Source organism: Lemur catta, chromosome 7 (genome assembly GCF_020740605.2).
Source record: "Lemur catta isolate mLemCat1 chromosome 7, mLemCat1.pri, whole genome shotgun sequence".
Taxonomy (NCBI): Eukaryota; Metazoa; Chordata; class Mammalia; order Primates; family Lemuridae; genus Lemur; species Lemur catta.
Window position 1 is genome coordinate 78,472,458 of NC_059134.1, and position 13,500 is coordinate 78,485,957.

A 13,500-nucleotide genomic window follows, 5' to 3' on the forward strand; every position below is an offset into this window, starting at 1 on the left:
TATATTCATAGAAAAGAAAGTAAGCCCAGGAAATAAACATAATTTCACTGGTAGCACTAAAACAGCAAGGCTGTCATATAACAGTGAAAACATATGCATTTTTCAAAAAGAATTTTGTTAGAATTTGCTAGGAGAGACAGTGAAAGAGTATAGTGTAATACATCAAGGATGCTCTTCACCCATGAAAACAACACAGTATTATGAAAGGAGCACAGGCTTTGGAGTCAGCAGAGCTAGCTTTGACTCTCTGCCCCGTGAACATAGTTTCATAAATGATGTGAGCCTCATTTGTTCCATATGTAAAAGAGGCAAGGCCTCTCAGCCTTGGGGGATAAAGAATAAGTGATAAACTAGAAGGACTATGCTTAGCACAGTGCCCAGCATACTGTGGATGCTCAAAACCTGTTAGAATCTTTCCCTCTCCCCTTTTCCTCCTAGTTAGAGACCCAGAAACAAAAGAGTAGAGGCTCAGTAAAGAGCATTTGAGTGAAGACAGAGGGGAGAAAAACAACCATGCCATTCTAATATCTGATGCTTCAGTTCCTTTTACACGAAAAATAATCATGTTATATTCCTGAATAAAAACATGAGGGTACCTCAAAGGTGAGCAATTGCCATAAAAAAAAAAAAAATTAGTCATCCAAACATTGGTTTGATTCCTGGCCAAAATTTACTTACCTGGCAGGTAATTTCATTTAAATAGGATTAAAGAAGTCAGTGAAAAGACTGATCAATTATGAACCTAATTTTAATTAAAGATGTAGAAATGTTTGGTGAAGCTGAAATGACCAACAAACTTGGGAGAAAGTGGCTTTGTTATCTATTAGTTAAGGATAGCTAGAGATGAAAATAACAACAATCATCATATATATTATATATCACATATATGCTAGATGCTTAGAAAAGAAAAAGAAAATTTCTAAGCCCAAGGTAAGTATATTCCCATCACCATACAAAAAGCAGATAATCTTAGTAAGTAAGATAAAGAACAAATATCTGAAGAAAAAAATGTGCCCATACGAAGAGGAAGCTCAGTCTCTAAGCTCTGACTTCAGTCGGGCATTCTGAGAGTTTCTAGCCCAGAATAAACTGATCAATCAAAATATATGGTGGACAACCAAAAGAGGATTAATGAAGTGATTTACTTGGACCAATAAGAAAAAAAATGAGGAAAACCAGAGGAATGATGAACTCTCTGCTGGGAGCAGATGGTCTAAGGTAATTCTCCTCCATATATAGCCTTCCCCATCTCAGCTGATGGCAACTCCATCCCTCCAGTAGCAGAGAGAAATCCTTATCTCATCTTTATCTCTCATGCTCGCCATCCAATTTATTAAAAAGTTCTATTAGCTCTGTCTTTAAAATAATCCAGAACCCAACCATATTACACTACCTCTGCTATTAACCTTCTGTTTGAACCACCCACATCATGTGCTCCTCTTCTTCTTCCCATGCCTTTTCTCCTACTCCCAAACTACTCCTCCTTCTTCACATTTTTTAAAGTGTTTGCCATATGGCAGTCACTAAGCTCAGTGCTTAACATGTATTGTCCTATTTAACACTAGGAATAATTCTACAAAGGCAGCATTGTTATTACAACCATTTCACACATGAGAAAAATGAGGCTGATAGAAATTAATAACTGGTCCAAATGCAAAGAGACAAGAAGTAACAGAACCAAGATTTGACTAAAAAGCATTCATATTATTAGATACCTCCTATATTCCTCATCTTCTATGTGCTCATAGCAATTTGTGTGGCTTCTCTCTCTGTCACTACAATTATTGAACTGAACTGAATGGTCATTGTTTGTGTATTTGACTCCTTTCCTCACTAGACAGTTGAAATCCAGAGAAATAACTAATTTTAGTAACAGATATCATTAATTGAGCATCGATCATGAAGTGTGCATTTATCACTCATTATACTTAATGATTGTCTGATATATACCAGGCACTAGTCTAGGTGCTGAGGATTCAGGGGCAAACAAAACAGAGAAAGACCCTGCCCCTTAGCTGTTTACATTTTGGTAGAGAAAGAGACCAGTAAGTTTGCGAATATATCTATAGCACATCAAGTGCAATAAGGACATAGTCGCTGGCAAGTTGGTGGATGTGGTGGTAGGAGTGTATGAAAGTTAGCTTATGAGTCCTTCTACTTTTTCACTGAAATAAGAAGCAAAGTCATCAGATGAGTATAAGTAGGAGGAGGAAGTGTGGGAGGTTTAAGGATAGAGAACGTGAGAAACAGTAAGTGAGGGAAGTATAAGTTACAGTTAACTAGAGATCAATAGTCATAAAATAAGATCAGTCATCCTAGTGTGTTTTCTTCCAGCCACATTCAGCAGCTTTGGTTCAAGTGAAGATTTAACCAGGCAGCAGGCACACTGTGCTAAGTTCTTTGTAGATATCATCTCATTTAAATTTCACAACAACCTTGTAGGATTTTTTCATCCTGTATCTTCCAGATAAAGAAGCTTAATTTAGAGGATTTCTCACATTCTGAAGGTCAGACAGATGGGAATTGTCAGAATTGGGATTTGAATCCAGATCTGTCATCTTCAAAGCTCAAGTTACTAACTTTGATACTATGTCCGTATCAGGCGGGGCCTTTATCCTCATCTCTACATGTGCTTAGTAAGTTCTCAATGAACTAGCTTAGGAAATGATGTGCATGGGTCCAGGAGACAAAGACTTGGCTAACAGGCAATTGTTACATGTTCTGGTAGACTGAAAAGTGAAGATGAATCAACGGAGTTGAGACTGCCAAAAAAGACTAATTAGATATGGCAGCATTAATAAAAATGTAGCAGCGAACTCACCGTGCAGGCATAGGCCAGACCACACCTGTAGTGTTATGTCTGATTCAAGATGCCAACGCTGTCATGAGGCCTCCGCAAACTCAAACATGTCATCCAAAGCAGAGCAGAGAGGATGTGGAGGGCTTGGCACCCAGAAATCATGAAGATATATGTGGGAGAGAGAAAAGGCTATGTATCCTTGGAAAGAAATATTTAGCACAGTAGCTATCTTTATGCACATCTCCAAGACCACCATATTCTGTAATTCTGGAGCACAGAATTAGGGTTTATAGCACGAAAGAAAAAAAAAGGGAAGGTCACCAAGGTATGTTGTAGCCAAGCATGAGGAAGAAGCTGTGACAACTGGAGCTGTCTGAAGCCAGCTGCTCCCTGGGGATGTGTGTGCTGTGTCATTGAAAGAGATCACCTTTTTATGGATGTCATAGAAGATAGTCACAGCTAGAACAGAAGGCAAGACTGAATTGTCTGTTTTCCCTGCCAACTCTAAGGAAGCCTGGGATAATAATCTCTCTTCCTGACATCTTTTAGTGTTTTCTTCCACCAGACAACTCTTTTTCTCAATGTCTTCAGTCAAATTGCGTGGGAATCCCAGCTCTGACACCTCAGCTGTGGGATGTTGTACAAACTATCTAAGTTTCTCGTACCCGTCTCCTCATCTATAAAATGGTAGCAATAAAAGAGCATCTCCAATGGGGTAGTGTGAGGGTCACATGAACGAATCCATATAGAGTGCTTAGAAGTGTGCTTGGAAGCGTAAGTGCTCAATAAATGTTAGCTGTCATTATTTTTAAAATTCTTTATCATACATTGCTATTGACTGTTTCTTCATTGTTTTATATGCTGTTTTTGTTTTCTCTGGCTAGACTGTCATCCTTGTTATAGGGCTGAGCATATAGAATATGCTAGGTACCTAATAGTCCAACACAAAAGTGTGCTTCTCTCCTTTCGAGCAGCTTAAACTCGTTTAGAAGCCTCATTTGTACATTCTCAGGGAGACTTTCAATGTTGGGTAGGGTGATCACCTAGAGAAAAGATTTTATAGATTTCTTAATCTTTTAATATACTAAGGTGTGCTCAGACACAATCCATTTTTCAGAAGTCACTTCTAGTCTCTAGTCATTAATAAATAAGAAAAGATTTGTTTAGAATATAGAATATATTATTTTTCTGAAAGCCTTCTCTGTTCTAGCCCTGGACTATACACTAGGGTGGAGGAAAAAGGAAAAGGACAATATTGGTGAGAAAATAAAGATAAATGACACTATCCGCAGCTCACAAGCAACTGACTGTCTAGTGGAAGAGACAGCAATGAAGTCCTGCCGGCCCCCACCCATGCCCACTTTTCTATTTCATCTGGTACAACCGCCTCTTGTCTCACTTCTAGCCTCAGTGGTTTGCGTTCCTCAGGCAAGTGGGTCCCCCATCGTCCCCCGTCCCTCCGACCCAGACACTCTTCTCCTCTTTGCATGCCTGTCTTCTCTCATCCCCCAGGATTTAGCTTAAACAGCTCCTTCTCAGCTTGACCATTCTTAACCACTATGTTGTCAAAATAAATTTCCCATCCCACTCCCAACATCTGTTTATCATTGTTATATGCCCCATTAGCAACCCTCAAAGCACTTGCCAACATTTTTATTTTTATGTATTTATCTGTTCGCTTCCCTGTTTATGCACCTTTTCCCCCCAACAAGGGAAGCAATCATACCAGTTTGTTTATTCACGAATGTGCTCTTGTTCCCCTAGCAAGGCTTTCAACAAATGTCTTGAATGAATGAAAGATTTCAACATAATATGGCAAGCACTGTGACTGAGGTACTGCGGGCATCCAGAGAAGTCAGATCCAGGAGGTTTCCAGAGGAGGGCATTGCAGAGGCTGTTGGTGCCCACCAGCACTGCCCCATACATGCCAGCAGCTTCTCGTTGCAAAACTGCCTCTCTCCCTGTCTGCCTGAGGGAGCACGTTTGGCCAGCACCCAGGGAAGGCCAAAAAGACCCAGGAGTGGATGCCCAGAGGAGCAGCCCTCAACCAACAAGGGTGGCAGTGGGGTGGGCGGGGAGGGGGGCAGCCTGCGCATCTCAGCTTGCATGCCCCCAGGTGAGACACCTCTGAGGCATACTCGACAACGTCTCTATGAAGTCTGGTGGTGCGGAGCCCCCGTTGCCAAAAGCAATAACGCATTCATTACAACACCTTCCAGAGACCTTCTTCCCTGTCTTACCGCCCCATTTCCTATGAGCGCTTCCAGGGTACTTTGATACATTTCTTGCATTCAAACCTTATCTCAGGGTCAGCTTCTGGAAGAACTCGATGTAAGACAGGACAAGTGACCAGAATCTTGAAAGGCATGGAGATTTCAGTGGAGCAGAAGGAAAAAAAAAACATCCAAAGAGAACAGGACAAGATCCCGATAGAGCAGAAGAATGAAATATTTCGACTCGGCTGCCTTTCTTCTACTAAGGATCAGATTTTGTTTTTGGTAGGGCCCCTGCAAGGTATTTACAGGAAAAGACAGTGAGAGATCAGCTGATCCCCTACCCATTAGATAAGCTATTTCTGGGCCAACAGCTCAGTTCAGTGCAGGTGGACAGAAGGTTCTAAATTCTTGAAATAACACATTGCAACCCAGCATGCTGTCCCCATGAATCTTTAACTAAAGAGCTTCTTTGTGTCTTTTCCTCTTTTGAAACACAACTCAGTTTCCAGGAATGTGATGCTTAACCCTGAGAAGGAAACCTTGTACAAATGCTTCCTTGAAAGCCTGCATGTAGCCTGTTCATAAATTTTATGGTGTGTGAAGCACATGTTCAAGGAAGTATTTATTAGTAAGGCCATAAGTTAAATTAGGAAGAGTGGTTCATACCTTAAATATTCCATCATTTTCCATACTGTTTATATATCCAGGCCCAAGTGTGAAATTTAAATTTGTTTTTAATGTATTCCCCTTACCAATGATTTACGCTAGTTGAAAGTATTTTCTTTTGGTTCCCTGGATAGTTCTATTTTGCAGTTGTGGAAAAATGGGAAAATGCTTCTAAATTACTCTTTGAATGTTAAAGTTTCTGGGCAGATATCACAGAATGATTTTCCTGGTGGATTTAATGAAAGGTAGTATTATCACAGGGATATTAGCACAGGCGTACTTTGTTTTATTGCATTTCCCCTTACTGCTCTTTGCAGATATTACATTTTTTACAAATTGAAAGTTTGTGGCAACCTTCAAGCAAGTCTATCGGTGACACTTTTCTAACAGCATGTGCCCTCTTCATGTCTTTGTGTAACATTTTGGTAATTCTCTCAATATTTCAAATTTTTCCATTATTATTATTTTATGGTGATCTGTGATCAGTGATCTTTGATGTTACTATTGCATTGTTTTCAGGAGCCATGAACCATACACATATATGACAGCAAACTTAATCAATAAATATTTGTGTTCTGACTGCTCAACTGAATGGACATTTCTCCATCTCTCTCTCCCCTCAGGGCTCCCTATTCCTGAGGCCAGTTAATAATTCTGCAATGGCTCCTAAGCGCTCAAGTAACAGGAATAGCCACATGACTTTCACTTTAAATCAAAAGCTAGAAATGATTACGCTTAGTGAAGAAAAAGCATATCAAAAGCCGAAATAGGCCAAAAGCTAGGCCTCTTGCACCAGTTAGCCAAGTTGTGAATGCAAAGGGAAAGCTGTTGAAGGAAATTAAAAGTGCTCCTCCAGGAAACACACGAATAATAAGAAAGCAAAACAGCCTTATTACTAACATGGAGTAAGTTTGAGTGGTCTGGACAGAAGATCAAACAAGCCACAATATTTCCTTAAGCCAAAGCCTAATCCAGAGCAAGGCCCTAACCCTCTTTAATTCTGTGAAGGCTGAGAGAGGTGAGGTAACTGTAGAAAAAATAGTTTGAAGCTAGTAGAGGTTTAAGAAAAGAAGCCATCTCTATAGTATAAAAGTGCAAGGTGAAGCAGCAAGTGCTGATAGAGAAGTTTCAGCAAATTATCCAGAAAATCTAACTAAGATTATTGATGAAGGTGTCTACATTAAACAACAGATTTTCAGTGCAGGCAAAACAGCCTTATATTGGAAGAAGATGCCATCTAGAATTTTCATAGCTAAAGCGAAGTCAATGCCTGGTTTCAAAGTTTCAAAAATTAGGTTGACTCTCTTATTAGGGATTAATGCAGCTAGTGACTTTAAATTGAAGCCAATCCTCATTTACCATTCTGACAATACTAGGGCCCTTAAGAATTATGCTAAATCTAGTCTGCCTATGCTCTATAAACAGAGCAACAAAGCCTGCATGACACCACATCTCTTTATAGCATGGTTTACTGAATATTCTAAGTCCACTATTGAGACCTACTGCTCAAAGATTCCTTTTAAAATATTATTGTTCAGTGACAATGCACCTGGCCATCCAAGAGCTTTGATGAAGATGTATAAGGAGATCAATGATTTTTTTTAATGCCTACTAACACAACATTCATTCTGCAGCCCACTGATCAAGGAGTAATTTCAAATTTCAAGTCTTACCATTTAAGAAATACTGTACATTTTATAAGGCCATAGTTTTTACAGCTAGTGATTCCTCTGTTGAATCTGTGCAAAGTAAATTGAAAACCTTTTGAAAAGGATTCACCATTCTAGATATCATTAAGTACATTCGTCATTTGTGGGAGGAGGTCAAAATGTCAACATTAACAGGAATGTGGAAGAACTTGATTCCAACCTTCATGGATGACTTTGAGGTGTTCAAGGATTCAGTGAAGAAAGTAACTGCAGATGTGGTGGAAATAGCAAGAGAACTAGAATTAGAAATGGAGCCTGAAGATGGGACCAAATTGCTGCAATCTTGATCAAACTTTAACAGATGAGAAGTTGCCTTTTATGGATGAGCAAAGAAAGTGGTTTCTTGAGATGGAATCTATTCCTGGTGAAGATGCTGTGGATATCATTGAAATTACAACAAAGGATTTAGAATATTACATAAACTTAGTTGATAGAGCAGTGGTTGAGCTTGAGAAGATTGACTCTAATTTTGAAAGAAGTTCTACTGAGGGTAAAATGCTATCAAACAACATTGCATTCTACAGAGAAATCTTTCATGAAAGGAAGAGTTAATCAGTGTGGTAAATGTCACTGTTGTCTTATTCTAAGAAATTGCCACAGCCACCCCAACTTTTAGCAACCACTACCCTAATCAGTCAGCAGCCATCAACATCAAGGCAAGACTTTCTACCAGCAAAAAGATTACTACTTGCTGAAGGCTCAGAGGATCATTAGCATTTTTTAGCAATAAAGCATTTTTAAAATTAAGGCGAGTTTATTTTTTTAGACATAATGCTATTGCACACTTAATAGACTAAGTATAGTGTAAACATAACTTTTATATGCACTGGGAAACCAAAAAATTTGTGTGACTTGCTTTATTGTGATATTCACTTTATTTTGGTGGTCTGGAACCAAACCCACAGTATCTCCAAGGTATGCCTGTATCCCTGAAAATCAGAGTATTTTACATTCAGGTCATTATGATGCATCTGGAAACTGGTTAGTCACAGTGCTGTCTCTGGAAGTCATGCTTAGCATAACCCAGTGTAGTAGTGGCTTATATTGGGACACAGGTTCTGATGGGGTGTGGTCCTTAGTTTCTGATTTCAGCAAAGCTCCTCCCCAAAATAGGCACTCTAAAATGAGAGCTCTGGTTGGAAAATTACAAACTTTGCAGAACTTAAAAACCATTGTAACCACACCCTAATAGTAAAATCCTGTAAATTTGAAATCATTTATACTACAAACTATGCTACCTATTATATTGACAGCCCTGCATTATCCTACAATATTGCTAATTCTACACATCTAAAGGGTAACATATTTATTAAAACAATCTAAACTTGCTTGTATTTTTAAAACGAAGAATATTTTGTGTGAGTGTGTGTATTGTTCTATAGTGGGAAAAATGACTCATATAAAAACAAAAATTCATTAAAATGTGATATAAAAATATATAGTGTATATAGTGTATAAACAGATCCTCCTTGAATCCACAAAGTAGTCAAAATATAAACTCCAAGTTTAAATAAATTATATCTTGTGAAAATGAGTTTTCAATCTTTATTATATTTCCCAGCCACCCAGTCACTAAAACTCTCTGGAAAGTGATAATGGCCTTAAGTAAAACCAAAAGGGCACAGATCACTGAAACATGCTGGCATAAAAAGAGAAGCTAGCAATTTTTAAGTATCCAAAGCCACAGTTCATTTCACAAAAGGTGAATAACAATATTATTGCAGTGTTGTGCAACTAAAACTGCTCATAATGTTTTTTCTGCGTTTAAAATTCTGACCAGGAGCCCAGGTTTATCTTTAAACACCATGCTTGAACAAGTTGAGACAAAATGTTCCTAATTGTAACTTGCTCTGCTCTCCTTCTTATCTAATAGATTTCCTTCATAAGAGACACAATAAGCTATAGACATTCAGACATAGGACTTAAAAGTACCTATGAGGGTAGTGGGTACTTTTAAGGCGTCAACTGTTTATTTTATATGCGGTTGTTAAAATTATAGATTTTGGCATCAGTCACCTGGATTTGACTAACTAGCTCTGCAAATCATTAGCTGCATGACTTAGACCTCTGTTCCCTTCCCTATAACATGGAGACACTGGAATTATCTATGCCATATATTTGCAATGGAAATTAAAAGAAATAATGCATGGAAAGTGTCTAACACTGTGCCCTTACTCCTAGAAAGTATGCAGCAGATATTAGCTATTATTATTTTTTTTATGGGTCTACTATGCATCAGGCACTATACTAGGCTTCTTGGCATAGTATCATTGAATGGTCACAAAAGATCTACAGGGTAAATATAATTGTCTGTATTTTATAAATTAAGAGACTGAGGCACAGAGAAAAAGCCAAGAAACTAGTTGGTAAGAGAGGCCAGACAGTGATTCAAACCCAGGCCTCTCTGTCTCTGTGTTCTTTTCTCCCTGCATGTCCTTCCTGTCTAATATAGAATCAGTCACATGTGGCTATTTAAATTAATTAAAATCAAATAAAGCAAACAATTTAGTCCCCTCAGATCCACCAGCCAGGTCTCAAGTCTCAATAGCCATATGTTGCTAGTAGCTATGGTATTGGACAGTGCAGTTATAGAATATTTCCAGCATTGCAGAAAGTTCTATTGGACAGTACTGTAATTTATACAAATCTCTAGGCTGGTTTACTTTCAATAGGAAATGATAAATTTTTCTAATTATAATAAATATTCTTTAATAAATTACTTAAACCTCTCTGATAAAGACAACACATTTACTATAGGGAGTCATGAAGACAATAGCTTTTCCATCCAATAGTCTACATAGGAATGGAAAATCTGTCTTTGGGCAGATCATGACAGTGCCAGAAAACTAGAAAAAACTTCAGCTAAAGTTCAGGCAACCTTTTTGTTCAATGATAAGAACTAATGGTGGTGGGAAATCCTAAAGCCAATATGGAAATGCCAGATGAATGTCTAACAATCCATCCACCTCTAATACTCTATGAGTCCATGATTTCTTGTTGAGGTTCAATAAGCTCAAAACTGTTTTCAACATTTCTTTTAATAGTTTGCTTAGGTATAAATTTGGAAAGAGGAGATGGTGATTTGTTATTTATGCCCTTTAACTGATTGAGTGAAATTTTTCTCCTAACTAGAAACCAAATGATCTTTCTGGTTAGTCAGCCAATGTGCATTATTTATAATATTTATCATCCTCTTTCTGCAGAGCTTTTTGATTGGTATCAGATATTACAACCCAGGGACTTTAGATGCAATGAGAAAAATGGGAGTGGCAAAGCAAACAGCCACATAATCCAATATTCAAAACAAAGATACATCAATTGCCTCTTTGAGAAAAAGCTCTTTCATATAAAACCAACCCTCTTTGATTTAAGGAGAAATAGTTGAGACATGAGGAACAGACCTGGAGAATTTCATGCATGTTAAAGAGTAACTAGGCATCACAGAAAGAACATTAGATAAGGGATCAGAAGATCTGATACCTTCTTGGCATCCTGAACATACCTCAATACAGCATTTATCATACTGTGTTTTAGTTGTCAGCTTCCATGTTCAATCCACCCATAGACTGTGAGCTCCTTAAAAGCTACCACCTATCACAGTGCCTTGTGACATGGTAAAATATCAGGCTTATTGAAAACATTAACCAACAAATGATTCTCGGGTAGCTAATACAATCAAGGAATACCAAGAAACTGTATAAAACCACTCTTCACCCCTCTATCCCCACAAATTTATAATCATCATCCTGAAGCCTTCATGTCTCATTATCTGTTATTGCTTTAACCAACTTACTCTGGTCTAATACAACATAGCCCATGTGCTGACCTGTTTCTCTTTGCCAAGGTGATTTGGCTGATATTAAATTCTAAAGTTTTCTCAAATGTCAGAGCACTTGAAAAACAGTGCTAAACATTAAAAAATTAAAATCAAGGGAAAAAAAGGAATGGGAAAGGCTGTAGTTCTTTCAGTTCTGATTAGTCTGAAGGGGAAAAGTGCCAAAATGTGAAATTAGGAACAAGTGGCTGGATACCAGCCCCAATTTCTGAAAAGATACAGTAACTGACTTGGGCCTGTGGAATGTGTTCAATACGAAAGAATATTAGCATAGCCTAAAAAAAATAATATAGCCACCAGGGAGGCCTAATTTACTGTTTGCAATTAAGGCCCGGAAATTCTGGGTCATTATGCAAGCTATTATGCTTAATAACCCAGAAACTTTGGCAATATATGCATTTATAAGCTGATTAGCTTTTCCTACATAAACACACCTACTCACCTCTGCAAATCTCCTTGTGCAACTAGATGGTGAAATAGCATGAAGTGGCTCCCTACATGGCATCTGCATGTATCTTTTTACTACAAAAGCCACTATTCGACTCCTAAAAAAAAGTCCTATTTCTGCAGAAACAGATATGCTAACATCAAAGAGGAAATAATTCTCAGTCCACAACTACTTCAAGAAGCAAGTCTTCATTCTTAAACTGGGGGCTTTGGTTTTGTTTTCCACAACATGACACATCCCCCAGTTAGAAAAGTAAAGCATTGCTCAGGATGATGTTGAGATCACAAGTTCCCATTCTGTCACTTGTTAGGAAGGTTTGCCTTCCCAAGACAATTTCCTTCCCAAGAAAGAAAGAAATCAAATGGATTAGCTAGAGTTAGGTCTTACCTGAATGCCGTTGATAATATCTGCATTGTTTTCCTTGGTAAATTTCCATTTCCTTTATGTTTCACTTCCTTGGGGAGAGCCCAGTTTGCCAAAACAATTATTTTTTTACATTTATTTTTCTTTCTGTTTTCTCAAGTAAACATTTTTATGAGTATTTCATTATCAGGAATGAGAGAGCTAAGAGAAGGCATTTGACCTGATCTTGTGTGACATGGCCACCAAAGGGTCTGTGCATCCCAGGAACATACCCTCATCTTTTCTTGTTGATGCCAAAGAATGACTTGAACCCAGAGATAGTTTCTTATCAGGTGTAACGAAAGGAAGAAAGAGCTGTACCTAACATGGCAAAGCACCCCCAACACCAAGAATAGGCATAATGTTCTAGTCCACCATTCTGATTTTATCACCTATTTGGAGTTGAGCAATAAAACTTGGCCGTTAACACACACACTATCTCAAGGTTATTTCTAAGCAGTGTCCAGGCATAGAAGCCCTGGGATATACAGATCAAGAGCTATCCATAAGCTAAACAATGGTCCCTCAACAAATGGGGCATATCGAATACCTGCTATGAGCCAGACACAGGTGTAGGCAGGGACATATAATAGATTGGCTTGGTGCCAAGGAAGAAAGGCCTAGTTGGTGACTTGGGCATCTCTAAGATGACTAACATTTAGTAAACTCTGTGATAAATCAAAGATAGACCCTAATGAATTAGTCCCTCCTCTGAGGTTATCACTGTATTTGAAAATGTAATCCCATCTTGTTTCTTCATCTTCTCAATTCACAGAATGTCAGTACTGGGGCTCAGAGCTCCAGCTACCTACTCTGGATTTTGAAGATGTTTTAAGAAATGATGAACATGCATACAAGTGGCTCTCCACCCTCAAGAAAGTAGGTATAGTACGACTCACAGGAGCATCTGACAAACGAGGAGAAGTTTCAAAACTTGGAAAAAGGATTGGTTTCCTCTATCTTACATTTTATGGGTAAGTCACCAAACGGGTTGTATTCTACCATCACAAAGAGAGTTTGATACATTGGATTGAAGATACGCAAACTTCTATAATATCCTTTTCTTAATTTTTTAATTATAATGGGTATATAATGGTTGTATATATTTATAGGGTACATGTCATGTTTTGATACAGGCATAGAATGTGAATTAATCAAATCACAGTAATTGGGGTATCCATCACCTCAGGCATTTATTATTTCTTTACATTAGGTTTCTTGAGCAGGAAGTCAGATGGAAAGAGGAGTCTAAAGGTAATATTTCTCTGAGAATGACTGGAATTTTTAAGGGGCCTAAAAGATCAAAAACATGAGGCACCAAAGACATTAGGCTAGTTATAGGTGTTATATTATTAGTCTGTTTAGGCTGCCCTAACAAAATACCACAGGCTGAATGACTTAAACAACAGAAATTTATTTTTTCA

At 38.1% G+C, this 13,500-nt stretch overlaps 1 protein-coding gene across 2 annotated transcripts in view; it reads left to right on the forward strand.

Moving 5' to 3' along the window:
* The window catches only part of BBOX1 (gamma-butyrobetaine hydroxylase 1), a 58,036-nt gene that overhangs the window by 17,447 nt on the left and 27,089 nt on the right, over nt 1-13,500 (forward strand). For both annotated transcript variants that reach the window (XM_045557698.1, XM_045557697.1), the window contains exon 4: nt 12,852-13,050. In XM_045557698.1, the coding sequence (XP_045413654.1) occupies nt 12,852-13,050 (199 nt within the window). The remainder of the gene's footprint in view (nt 1-12,851; nt 13,051-13,500) is intronic.